Source organism: Rutidosis leptorrhynchoides, chromosome 3 (genome assembly GCF_046630445.1).
Source record: "Rutidosis leptorrhynchoides isolate AG116_Rl617_1_P2 chromosome 3, CSIRO_AGI_Rlap_v1, whole genome shotgun sequence".
NCBI classification, from domain to species: domain Eukaryota; kingdom Viridiplantae; phylum Streptophyta; class Magnoliopsida; order Asterales; family Asteraceae; genus Rutidosis; species Rutidosis leptorrhynchoides.
In genome coordinates this window covers 497,888,138-497,900,409 of record NC_092335.1, presented here as the reverse complement: position 1 = coordinate 497,900,409, position 12,272 = coordinate 497,888,138, and the positions used below count along the sequence as shown (strand labels likewise).

General features: G+C 31.1%; 2 protein-coding genes across 2 annotated transcripts; one reads left to right on the top strand and one right to left on the bottom strand.

The window, feature by feature from the left end:
* Positions 1–892: 892 nt before the first annotated feature.
* LOC139901793 (uncharacterized) lies at positions 893–1,276 on the top strand. Its single transcript, XM_071884469.1, has one exon. The coding sequence runs from the start codon at positions 893–895 to the stop codon at positions 1,274–1,276; it is 384 nt and encodes a 127-aa protein (XP_071740570.1).
* A 1,139-nt stretch (positions 1,277–2,415) lies between these two features.
* LOC139902884 (mitogen-activated protein kinase 15-like) lies at positions 2,416–9,400 on the bottom strand. Its single transcript, XM_071885553.1, has 10 exons — positions 9,037–9,400; positions 8,374–8,782; positions 8,143–8,270; positions 7,663–7,722; positions 5,607–5,756; positions 4,702–4,857; positions 4,400–4,611; positions 3,649–3,753; positions 3,239–3,393; positions 2,416–3,114 (listed from the first exon to the last, which is right to left on the bottom strand). Exons 1-10 carry the CDS (start codon positions 9,058–9,060, stop codon positions 2,780–2,782), a joined length of 1,734 nt encoding a protein of 577 aa, XP_071741654.1. The 5' UTR covers positions 9,061–9,400; the 3' UTR covers positions 2,416–2,779.
* Positions 9,401–12,272: the final 2,872 nt, after the last annotated feature.

The following is a 12,272-nucleotide window of genomic DNA, read 5'->3' as shown; positions in this document are numbered from 1 at the left end:
ACCAACACCCAAATTTTGGTCGTTTTATCCCAACCCCCACCCAAATTCCCCCAAAAACGACAACAAGGAAAAAAGGGGAAAAAAAATACAAAACACCCCCCTAAAAAATGTAAAAAGTTACATCCCAACCCTCAAACCAGGGGTATCAAGTGTAAAATCAATATTTTAATAAAAAAACTTAATTAAACTTCACCCATATTTTCAACGGGACATACCTTTCCGCTCGACTCGCGTTAAAATTTTTCGAACCAACCGTTCAACTAAAAAAAATCTAACGAACACAACGGGACTAACTATACGCGAAACGGACACTTCTAAAAAAACGCTAAATACCTCGGATTCTATTCAATACTCAACGGGACATATCTTCCCGCTCGGCTCGCGTTAATTTTTTTCGAACCCACCGTTCAACTCAAAAAAATCTAACGAACACAACGAGACTAACTATACGCGACACGGACACTTCCAAAAAAAAAAACGCTAATTACGTGTATTTAGATCAGTGTTCCATAACCTATAATAAACTCCCCAAACTAACTACATCATATCGATAATTCTGTTTCCCTTTTTTTTTTACACGATCTTCATGCCGTTAAAAAGGCCATTAGGTACATTAGATACTAACTACATGTATTTAAAAACACCCGTAGTAAAACGTTTTTACTTCTGTAAATACATAACGCTCCATTAACTATGAATATACAACCCGAAAGGTACCGCGGCATCGCGCGGGCCCATTTTACTAGTTGACTAAATAATCCTGCTTAAATATTGTCTACTTTTCTTGCATTATATTTGTACCTTTTTTCAATCAAACATGAGACTCTAGATTCTTATAAACTACCACCTATATCAATTCTTTTAACCACCCAAATCTCTCTTTCTCTCCCTCATGGGTGATTATAGATCAAGATCATATAGATACAGTGATGAGGGAGATATGCAAATAGAGAGATACTATGGTGGAGTAGAACCAAAAATATCCAATTTTGACAACAACCCACCTTATAATTTCAGGTCTTATAGTGTTTCATATGGTCAACCTCCACAAACCAATATGGATCTTGTTGTTGCTGGTACTTACAAAAACTTTGACTTCAAGAAAGAAAAGTCAACTAAAAAATCATGGAGCTTTAATGATCCTGAGTTCCAGAGAAAGAAAAGGGTTGCAAGCTATAAAGTCTACTCAGTTGAAGGAAAAGTCAAAGGGTCTTTTAGAAAGAGTTTCAGATGGCTTAAAGATAAGTACACAAATGTTGTTTATGGATGGTGGTAGACTCGTATATATAAAGAAAAACATTCAAATCTTTATCTAAATATTGATAATTTTGTGTGTTGTATTGTTTTTCAATTTCTTCTTGTTTATTATGTGATATTGGCAATTAGAAATTAGAAATAATTTGATTTGTATACTTGAGTACCAATTGCATATGTTGAGTGGTATCATGGTTTGTTACATGAAACTTTAAATTCATACTGTGTTTATCATTAGAAATGCAATTAGTCTAAAAAATTGCTGCAAACCATAAAATCATATAACGACCCATATAAGTTTGATAAACACAAACTGTGATATTTTCAACAGATATGTGTGATTAAATGAAAAACAGAGTTGGCAATTTTTCAGATGAATTCATATTGTATTTATCAATATATTATATGGGTGATTACATAGTTTTTTAATTATTAATAGGATATGATTCACATGACAAAAATTAATCTAACAGATTGCAAATTCTTGTATACTAGTATATGGTTTAAAGAATGCAATAAGTTTGTTTTGGCGTGCAGGTAAAGGGTAAAATGTGGTTTTTCTGTTTAGGTTATCAATTTGTAATATTTTAAGTTAAAATTCATCTAACTATTAAAGTTCATTCTATTTTATATATTCTATATTCTATATTGTTGACGTGCTTATCAATACTTTCAAGTTGAGAAGTTATGGACTTGATTGTTTTGTAGGGCTAAAAAAATTATTTGGAATATATTCAACTGGGTGGTTGTGAAATTGCTAGAGAAAAAAAAAAATATGAAAAAAATACACACTTAACAATGGCATCTTTCTTGTTTTTCTTGTTTATGGTTGTGAATTTGTTATACTGTATATACAATCTGGCTATGGATAATGTGCACACAACAACTAGGTATACCCATGGATATCTCTCTCATATAAAACTTCAATAATAGTTTGTGTATATAATTAAAACACAAACTGACAAAAGGGTAACAGATTTAATAGAATAGAGTTAAAATTTAAAATAGATCCAAAAATATACTTCAACCATTAAAAAAAATAAAAACTTAACGAAAAGAGAAAAATATTGCGATGCCCCGGTTAGAAACGGTGATCTGAACCTTGAGGGAAACAACTAAGATCAAAAATAGAAATAAAATAATTAAACTAACAAAGTACTATATTTACCATCTTTAAACAAATACGTAATACAATGAGGATACAATTGACACAAATGCTAGTCTTTGTTCAACTTGATGGTTATTTTTACATGTTAAACAACAAGTAAAAGCTAGTGAACTAAGGAATCATTATTTGGTTGTTAGCTACTTAAATAAGTCTTCATAAGCAATGTAATATCTTCAATGTTCCCACATCTTCCATCATGTCTCTAAATAAATAAACCAACACTTACCAACCGTTTTAACCAAGAAAGTTTGTCGAATTACTCTTGCCAGGCGTACGGTAGTGAACAGTGAACTTAGCTGCAGGCAAAGCCTTAACACAACTTTCACAAAGGGCCCACGAAAGAACACGTGTTAAAAGTCAATACCATTGACTACCGGGCCCACCTTGTGCAGCAGCAAGTTTTCTTGGAACGTATGGAGGTCGCAATTGTATCCCGTTGCTTGAAACATCTATACTCGTTTCTACCTTATCGTTTTTGCAGGTACCTGAGTTGGTGCTTCGTCGTGGGTAAGAAGATGTGGGAAGAGGGAATTGGGTTGGGGCAGCTACCGTATTATTATTCCTACTTGCCCTTCGTTGTTCAAACGCATCTCCTGATCCTACGGGTGCAGGTGCGGGTGCAACTGCTGGTCCGGCGTTATTGTAACGCATCACGGAACCAACTACTTTACCAGGCCTCGCAGCACTTCCCCCTGTTAAAAGCAAAATAACCATAACCATATATCATAAACGCATAACACACATAAATTACACTCCCTCCTCCGCCCAATTTAATTGTCTAACAGACAAAAAACACAGTTTAAAAAATCAACAAACCTTGGATGATTTGGGGAACTTGTAGAGGAAGTCTGCTCATTGGCACGGGGTTAGTCATATACTGCTTCCCGGGTTCTTTAATTGAGCACTTTGAAAGACCGTTTGTAACTTCTACTGCACCTTGGACAGCCTCTTTTGGATATAGAACACACGCCCTAACCAAAAGTCAAGCAAAAAATCTAACTTCAAGACACAAATCATAAACAACCCAACAATTATTTATTTAGACTAATTAATACGACGATAAAAATTTGTAATGTGGTGGACTAGGTCGTGTTTAATCCAAAACAGCCCAATAGTTATTGACTTGTAGAATTATTGTAATAATAAAATAATACGTCTATATCATAAGTATTAAAAGAACAAAAAGCATTGTGGGCCACAAATTTGAAAGCATGAAGATAAGTTACCTTGGTAACGATGAAGATTGTTGCCTCTCAAGAGGAGCAGCAGATGTGCCTTTCCCATAATGTTCTTCAAGATGAGCAAACTGCTTCTTGAATTGATCAACAGCACTGCGAATCAGAAACAACAATTAAAGCAGATAAAAATTTAGTCTACAAATGCAAATTTCATTTTGAAAAAGATCAATGAGAGGCTTATTATAACATATTACTTTTTAACATATTTACTCAAGGCACACTAATGAAAAAATAGCATTACACAAAAGAGTAGAAAAGGCAATTTCAACTAATATTATAATGTATTTGAAAATGTGTCAATTAGCTATATGTATATTATCACTCCTAACATATAGAGAGCTAACCTCGATCTTACGGCTTCAAGAGAAACAATTCGACGTTATAAAAGCCACATTTTTAGAAACATTATGCATTCAAACCAACTCAAGCTATTATTAACCCTCCAAAAGACAGCTTGTTTTTATCCAGCCCGCCCAGTTTGACACTTATAACAATGATGATATACAGAAAGTCTTGTGACAACTACGTAATGGGGGATAATATTGTTCTGGTCTAACCAAATAACTTCTTAGTAGGCTCGTAACAGGTCTGGTGTCGGCCCAGGAACTTTCAGTTTGTTTGAACTGTTCAACCAAATGAAGCTAAAACAAATCTAAACCGACCCATTTGTATATAGATAGATCAAGATTTGAACCTCTACATTTCGTTTACATATTAAACAAAAGTTCGTTAATCGCACCTTGGATACATGAAGCCAGTTGGTTCAGCTCCATCCAAGAACTCTTTAAGCATATTTGGATGATATTCAAGAATCTCTCTATAAATCAATTCACGTACATCTTCTTTTGTAATTCTTCTTCTTTCAAACTCAAACTCCATCTTGGTAACGGGTTGCGCAGACGGCTCACGTTCAACCTTTGCCAAATTCTTGAAATATGGATCCGAAAGAGCCTATAAATGAAACAATATCTAATTTTTCAATAAATATAAAATAAGAGACAATAAAACAATTTAGATAAACAGATAAGATATTATTATTACCTCCTCTGCAGTAGGACGATCCTTCGGCTCAAACGCAAGCATTCTTTCTAATAAACGAAGAGCAAGAGGATCTGCATTTGGAAACTTTTGTGAAAAAGGAATCGGCTTTTTCTTCCTCATGCTGCTTAAGTATCTTCGGGCCTTCTCATTTCTTATCTAATTGTAAATTACTAATGTTAATATGATGATGAAAGCAACAAAAAATTAAAAAAAAAAAATAAAAAAAAAAATGAAAGATTTGTAGTTGCGTTTTGAAAGTGATTATTTAGTGTTGAATAACCAGATTCAAGCAATCAGCCATCAATAGCCACATAGAAATAAGGTTAACTAGATACTCAAAATATTAAGTTGTGCAAGAGAAATGGGTTGGGTGTGCTAAAGGACTTTGAAATGGAAATAATCAGAAAATCAAAAGTTAAACGCTTTACAAACTAAAGATTATTTATCAAACCAAAGACTAAAACTGAATACATACTAGAGCAAATTCTTCTCAAACTAAACAAAAAAAACTGAAACATATATTTTTGATTTAGAGCTTGAAATCTTTCTTTAATATTCCCTCCGTCCCATATCTATTGTCCACTATTCCTTTTTGGGATGTCCTAAATTTATTGTCCAATTCCATAAATGGAAAAATGTGATAAATTACTTTCTGCCCTTATTTTATACATATAAGACAAAAAGATAGGTAAAAAGTAATGGTTAAATTTGAAAAGTTAACAAAAAAGTACATGTGTCAGGTACTTTTTCTTAAACTGTGTTTTTTGTCTGGGGACAATAAATTTGGGAATTTGGGACGGAGGGAGTAGCATATTTCTAAATCAGAGTATTAAAGTTTAACAAAAAAGGTAATAACTAACAAAACGCATATCCAAACACATTTTATGTTGACTAATAATACAGACCCTTGCTATGGCTTCGGGTGATGGGGTCCCCAAAAGATCAGTCATGAGATCCAACTGATGGACCACATTTTTGCCAGGGAAAAGAGGTTTTCCAGTTAATAGCTCTGCAAATATACATCCAATACTCCATGTGTCTATAGCCGGTGTATACTGCACAAAACATCAAGTTAATACAAAAGTGGGAAAAGAATAATTTACATGTTTAACATGTGATATTCATTTTGCCATCTAACGTATAATACTTTCCATTTTTTTCAGTATTACATATAGATTTAAAAGATGCACTCGTTGTGTCGTCTCACAGTATACTGGGAGGTAAATTTTAAAACAAATATGGAGTAACATCTTAGTTATCAAAGTTATGTTTAATATTGCAACTTGACTGCTTCGTCTGCGTGGACGATCAACCACATTCTTTGGCGTTCAAATGATTATTCTGTCTTTTAAAGTTCTGTAGTTTTTTTTTTTTTTTTTTTTTTTTTTTTTGTTGTAATAGTAAAATATTGAACTTGTGCATCATAAATGATTTGGTCCTTGACCCGCAATTGTATTCTCAAGGTGGGAAAAGTCGTGACATAGAGACAAGTCAGTCGGGACGTTAAGACGACTAATCAGTAGAGTCGGGGTCGAGTCGAAGTTGATTTTAGTAATATATATATATATATATATATATATATATATATATATATATATATATATATATATATATATATATATATATATATATGTATGTTACACATACATATCAAACATTAATATTTCAAATGTAAGGGCACAAAATCTAAGTAAATATTTGATCCAACTATGACCAACCTTGACTTCGACTAACTCACTTTTTAGCGTTGACCGACTAATTAGACGTTTTCAACGAAACATGACGGGCAAGTCACCAAACCGACCCGCCGGCCGAGACGATCGCCATTTACAACACTAATTCTCTCCCTATAAAGATGAACACAACACCAACCCTTAACATCCGAGAAAACATACACCAGAGATCGGAGGAAACATGACATCCAATCAAACGAAAAATAAAAGAATCTGAACGAAGTTATAGAAATCATCCAAAGGAAGCTCAAGACAAGTTGTGAAAAATAGACGACATAGCAAACTGGCCGTCAGTAACAAAGTTATAGAAATCATCCAAAGGAGATAAAGAAAAATTACGCTATTTGCCATTTAAGACGAGGAGAGAAGGCAAGTTGGTGGCCATTAAAGAGTGTGAAGGATAAAAGAAGACAAATTAGGAATAAGAGAGTGAAAGATGATCATGAAAGACTAAGAAATATAAAACCCGCATTCATCAAGAGCCTCGATGTGGAATGAAGAAAGAGAGAAATGAGTGGATATTATATAATTAATATAAGCAGGTAGGTTACATATGTTTTTATTTAATGTTGTCCGTACGCATCGTATTTCTCTAAAGACAAGTGCATACGGCCCACATGAAAGGAAACATTCTAACTTATTACTTCTACGTAATTATACAATATCCATTAATTCCTCTCTTTACACCCTAGTTGAAGGTGGTCTTTTTCTGATCCCTCTAACGGATTTTTTTGTGAGTATAATATTTCTCAGTCTTCGATCTTCCACGTAAATAAATAGCGAACAACATTATTTCTCCCTTTCTCGTTTGACTGACTTCCATGAGTTTGTGCTGACAACCAATTTGCAAAGTCGTCCATTTCCCACGACTTGACGAATTGATTCTTTCTGAGCTTCTTTTTACAATAAAAGACCCTTATTTTCTATATTTTGTTGTTTGAATGACATATTTCCTAAGAAATTCGGTGTATATTTCCAAATGTTTTTAAGATTGGCGTTGTGTTTATATATTATATAAAGAGAAATATACAATATTGGGTCAAGGGAGCGAATGGTTTTTTTCTCTCAATCTTCCCATAATAATTGTTGCCATTTCCTATCATTGACATTTAGTTAATAAAAAAGCTTTTATTAATTAGAACCAAAACATTTTTGTAGATTGTTGTGCCAAAACTATCAATGCATCTGATTAACTCTAAGCATGTACCTGCAAAGGTGACTATTTTACCTTAGAAAAAAATGATCCGCACAATTCTGGAGCCCTATACCATCTTGTTGCGACATAATCCTGTAATCAAATCCGACAAACATAAGTACCAAAACCCGACCACAAAAAACTTTAAGTTCGCAAGTAGGTTGGATAATAGGGCAAAATGTGTGATTTTGCACTTTTTACGTTCAGCTCAATCGCTGCCCAGGAACTTAACACATATAGCTCACAATAATGTCTAGAAACCCAAACACTTTTTGCCAATAAATTTATCTTTTGCACAAATTATATATTTAATATTTGATGTGAAATGATCAAAGAGGTTCGTGCGTTGATAAGTAGGCTTTATACACGTTTAGCCATCCATTCTATTTCCAATTAAACTAACTTCCCATTTTCACCCATTTGACCCGTCATACACTACCCATATCAACCCATAAATTAGTAAAACGGTTAAATCTGCCACCAAATAACAGTAATATGAGTCGAAAAGCATACTGTCCAGAATATTGCAGTAGGTGTATCATTAAATGCAACTCTTGCAAGACCAAAGTCACAAATCTTGAGTTTGCAATCGGCATTTGCTAAAATATTTTTGGGTTTCAGATCTCTGTGAAATACATTGGCTGCAAAAGTAAATCAAAAACAACATATAAATAGATATAACAAGTCATTAACCACTCGTAATAAACGACATAAAGTCGTATGTTATAGATTCATATGTATAACCTGTATGTATGTATTTTAATCCTCGTAGAAGCTGATAAAGAAAAAACTGATAATGTTCTGGTGTTAAGTCATCATTTGCTTTAATAACCTGATGTAAATCAGATTCCATCAGCTCAAACACAACATATATATCTCTAAATTCTCGTCTTGAAGGCGGTAACAAAATGTGTTTAATTTCAACAATATCCGGATGACGAAGAAGCCTTAAAAGCTTAATCTCGCGAAGAATACGAGTTGCGTCGGAAACATGTTCAAATATATCGTTTATCTTTTTAATAGCTACTTTTTCACCAAGATGAGTATCGTATGCAGAACATACAACACCATAGCTTCCTTTACCTATTACTTCCTCTATCTTATACCTACTCCCTTCACCATACTCTGTAAAAAAATCGACTTCTGCAGATCCCTATAACATTAAATCATTTACAAATTAAAACTTTACTAAAAAAACCATCAAATGTAAATCAAACTTTATGTAAACCTAAACATATGCATATTGATCCATTGCAACATAAACATCAAATATATACTGATCTATCATCTATAATACCTCATCAAATCAACAGTTATATGTATAAACATAATAGACTATATAATATATACACTTATTTCAAACTATTAACATTAACAGTAATAAGAATGAAACCATTTTTAGGATACCTTTCTTCTTTGGTCAGGCTGCATCTCAGAGGCAAAGCATCAAACACCTCGCAGGCAGGCAACTTTTAGTAGATCACAAACTAATGAGATCTAGCCAAATAAACCAAAAATTAATTTGACAATTAAGTTGTCAAATTCAAGTCAATGGAGAACACAAAAACCCCTAAACGTGGGAGCAAAAAAGATTAAATTTTGAAGTAAAAAATGAAGTTTTCTTGAGTGGGTTAGTAGTATAAATGAAAAGAAAACAAAAGATATATGGGTTTTTGAACGGATGAAATCAATGAATAAATAGTAGATAGATCTATAATAACAAAGGATTGACGATGACTATTTTACAAGAACTATGCTTGAGTGTATGGATCAAAGAAAATAAACCCTTTTATTTGTTGGGTTTTGTTTGCTGAAGTTGAAGATAAATTTTGGATCCAGAGACGGATAAGAGATTTAGAATATCTAAATGTGTTTGTATGAAACTAACAACATGAGCTCATGGACTAGAGAGGTAGCTGTAGCCGGAGCCGTAGCTGGAGCTGGAGCTCATGCACTAGAGCTGTAGTCGGAGCTGGAGCTTATTTTTAAAGCTGATAGATGGACTTTATTATTTTTTATAAGTTTATGGTAAACTAGTTAGAGCTTATTTTTCAGTTTATAAGCTCTACTTTTTTCATAAGCTATTACAAGTAACTTCATTTTTAAGAGCTTATAATTTTCATAAGCTCTACTTTTTTTTGTCTACCAAACAAAACTTATGACTTTGAGCTTATTAAAATTATAAGCTGAAGCTCCTATAAGCTCACACAGGCTCCAATAAGCTAGTGTGCCAAACACACCCTAAGTCTAAAGATATATGATAAATTGATAAGCGTATTTATAAATAAGGATTATTAAAGCTTAAAAATATTTAAAAATTTAAAAAAAAATCCTAAGTGTTATTAAAATAATTAATTATTTTTAATAAAATTATTAACATGTTAATTGTATAATATATATATATATATATATATATATATATATATATATATATATATATATATATATATATATATATATATATATATATATATATATATATATATATATATATATATATATATATATATATATATATATAAAGCATTATATACAACCTTATGATAAAATACTTCCATGACCATATGTAGAATATTTGAAACATTATGTACAACCTATAGTAAAACACCCAAACCCCCATAACCATATGTACAATATTTCAAACATTATGTACAACCTTATGATAAAACACATCATGATCATATGTACAAACTTTAAAACAAATTGTACAATCTTTTACATAACAACCCATGAAACATGTACAAACTTTGAAGTATATTGTACAAACTTTATACAATAATTGTATTTTAGGTTTTTTTTTTTTTTAAAAATAAAGAGACATTTTGTTATTGCTAATAATTATTATTAAAAATATAAATTCTCAATTTTAAAGCAAACTTTATTATTATTATTTAAATATGTGTTCTTCTTATGGGATTAATTACATTATATATATATATATATATATATATATATATATATATATATATATATATATATATATGCCTCAATAAAATGTTGTAATGTACCTTTTATGACAAGAAAAATAATAATTGTGATGAAAATTGAAAGAAAATGATGGGAGAATAAATGTAGTTCATTTATTCTAATCAAGTTAAGTATATCAATATGTTTGTAAAACAACGACAAGTTTTGTTAGTCGAAATCTGTGATGACCCGGAAATTTCTGACCAAATTTAAACTTTATCTTTAAATGATTTAATGTTTTCGACACGATAAGCAAAGTCTGTAATGTTGAGTCTCAAAGTTTTGGAACTATATTCATGTAATCAATTATTCTTTAACTGTTCTCGAAGATTCGCGAACAATATATATATATATATATATATATATATATATATATATATATATATATATATATATATATATATATATATATATATATATATATAAAACTTAATGTGCATATATATATATATATATATATATATATATATATATATATATATATATATATATGATTTCAAGTTATTTAGTAAACGATATTAACATTCGATTATTGATTCGATTAATATTTAGATAAGTTAACTAAAACGTTTAAGATAAATCAGTAAAACACTAATTTGCTACAGTATTTTCGAATTTCTACAGTACCCGAAAAGCTACAGTGTTTTCGAAAATCACTATTTGCTACAGTAAAAAAACCTTGCTACAGTGACTTTGCTAAAGTAAAACACTATTTCAAAATGAAAATGTATATATTATATATATATTAACAAATAGCGAGATGATGATTTATCGAAGTAAATGACCAAAACACTCAAGTGTATAAGTTACAATTCTAGTGATATAATTTAGGGATAATTTAAGGCTATATTTTGACAAAGGTACGTGTCTCAAAATGTAAATTACAAGTTTTCTCAGCGTACGAAGGGACGTTCGAAAAATCGGAACCGGGACATAAGTCGAGTGACGACGTACGACTTATCGGAGCAAAAGTTACAAGTCAACTATGCACATAAATTTAATATAATATATAATTAATTATATAAATTAAATATATATTATATATATATTAATATTTAATTACGTCGACAAACTAAATTACAAAATCATATGTGAGCTGGAAAAGGGGTCCATGCGATCGCATGGAGTCCCCTCACAACAGCCATGCGATCGCATGGCAGGGAAATTCAGGCCACCTATAAAAGCTCGTTCGATCTGGTCCAGTTTCATCAATCTATATCTCTCGATATCTTTCTCTATGTATATATTTATATATTATTATTATTATTATTATTATTATTATTATTATTATTATTATTATTATTATTAAAATTAAAATTAAAATTATTATTAATCTTATTATTATTAGTATTATTAATTAGTATTATACATAAACTACTACGATGAGGTTATGAGCGTGTCACTTTTAAAATGGATTTTCAAACGGGTTAAAGCTAAGGAAATTATGGGTTATTGTCAAGGAGATTATGGGTAATGTTCGGGGGTATATTTGTGAATCAAATCTAGTATTTATCATCTTCGTTACGTCTACGTACTTTCCTACAAAATTGAATCTCAATATTGATACGTAAGCACTCATATTTTATCTTTTATATATTAATTGTGTATCCATGTCTAGTGCTCGAGTATATATATTTATACATGCTTGTATGCTAAATTTCGTCGTTAAACAGTTT

Excerpts from the sequence above, each read along its gene's own strand:
- LOC139901793 (XM_071884469.1), top strand. The coding sequence starts at position 893 with ATGGGTGATTATAGATCAAGATCATATAGATACAGTGATGAGGGAGAT.
- LOC139902884 (XM_071885553.1), bottom strand. The coding sequence starts at position 9,060 with ATGCAGCCTGACCAAAGAAGAAAG. Across the intron at positions 7,723-8,142 it reads CTACTGCAATATTCTGGACA|GATTATGTCGCAACAAGATG; the intron begins GTATGCTTTTCG and ends ATTTGATTACAG. Across the intron at positions 3,394-3,648 it reads CAATCTTCATCGTTACCAAG|GGCGTGTGTTCTATATCCAA; the intron begins GTAACTTATCTT and ends ACTTTTGGTTAG.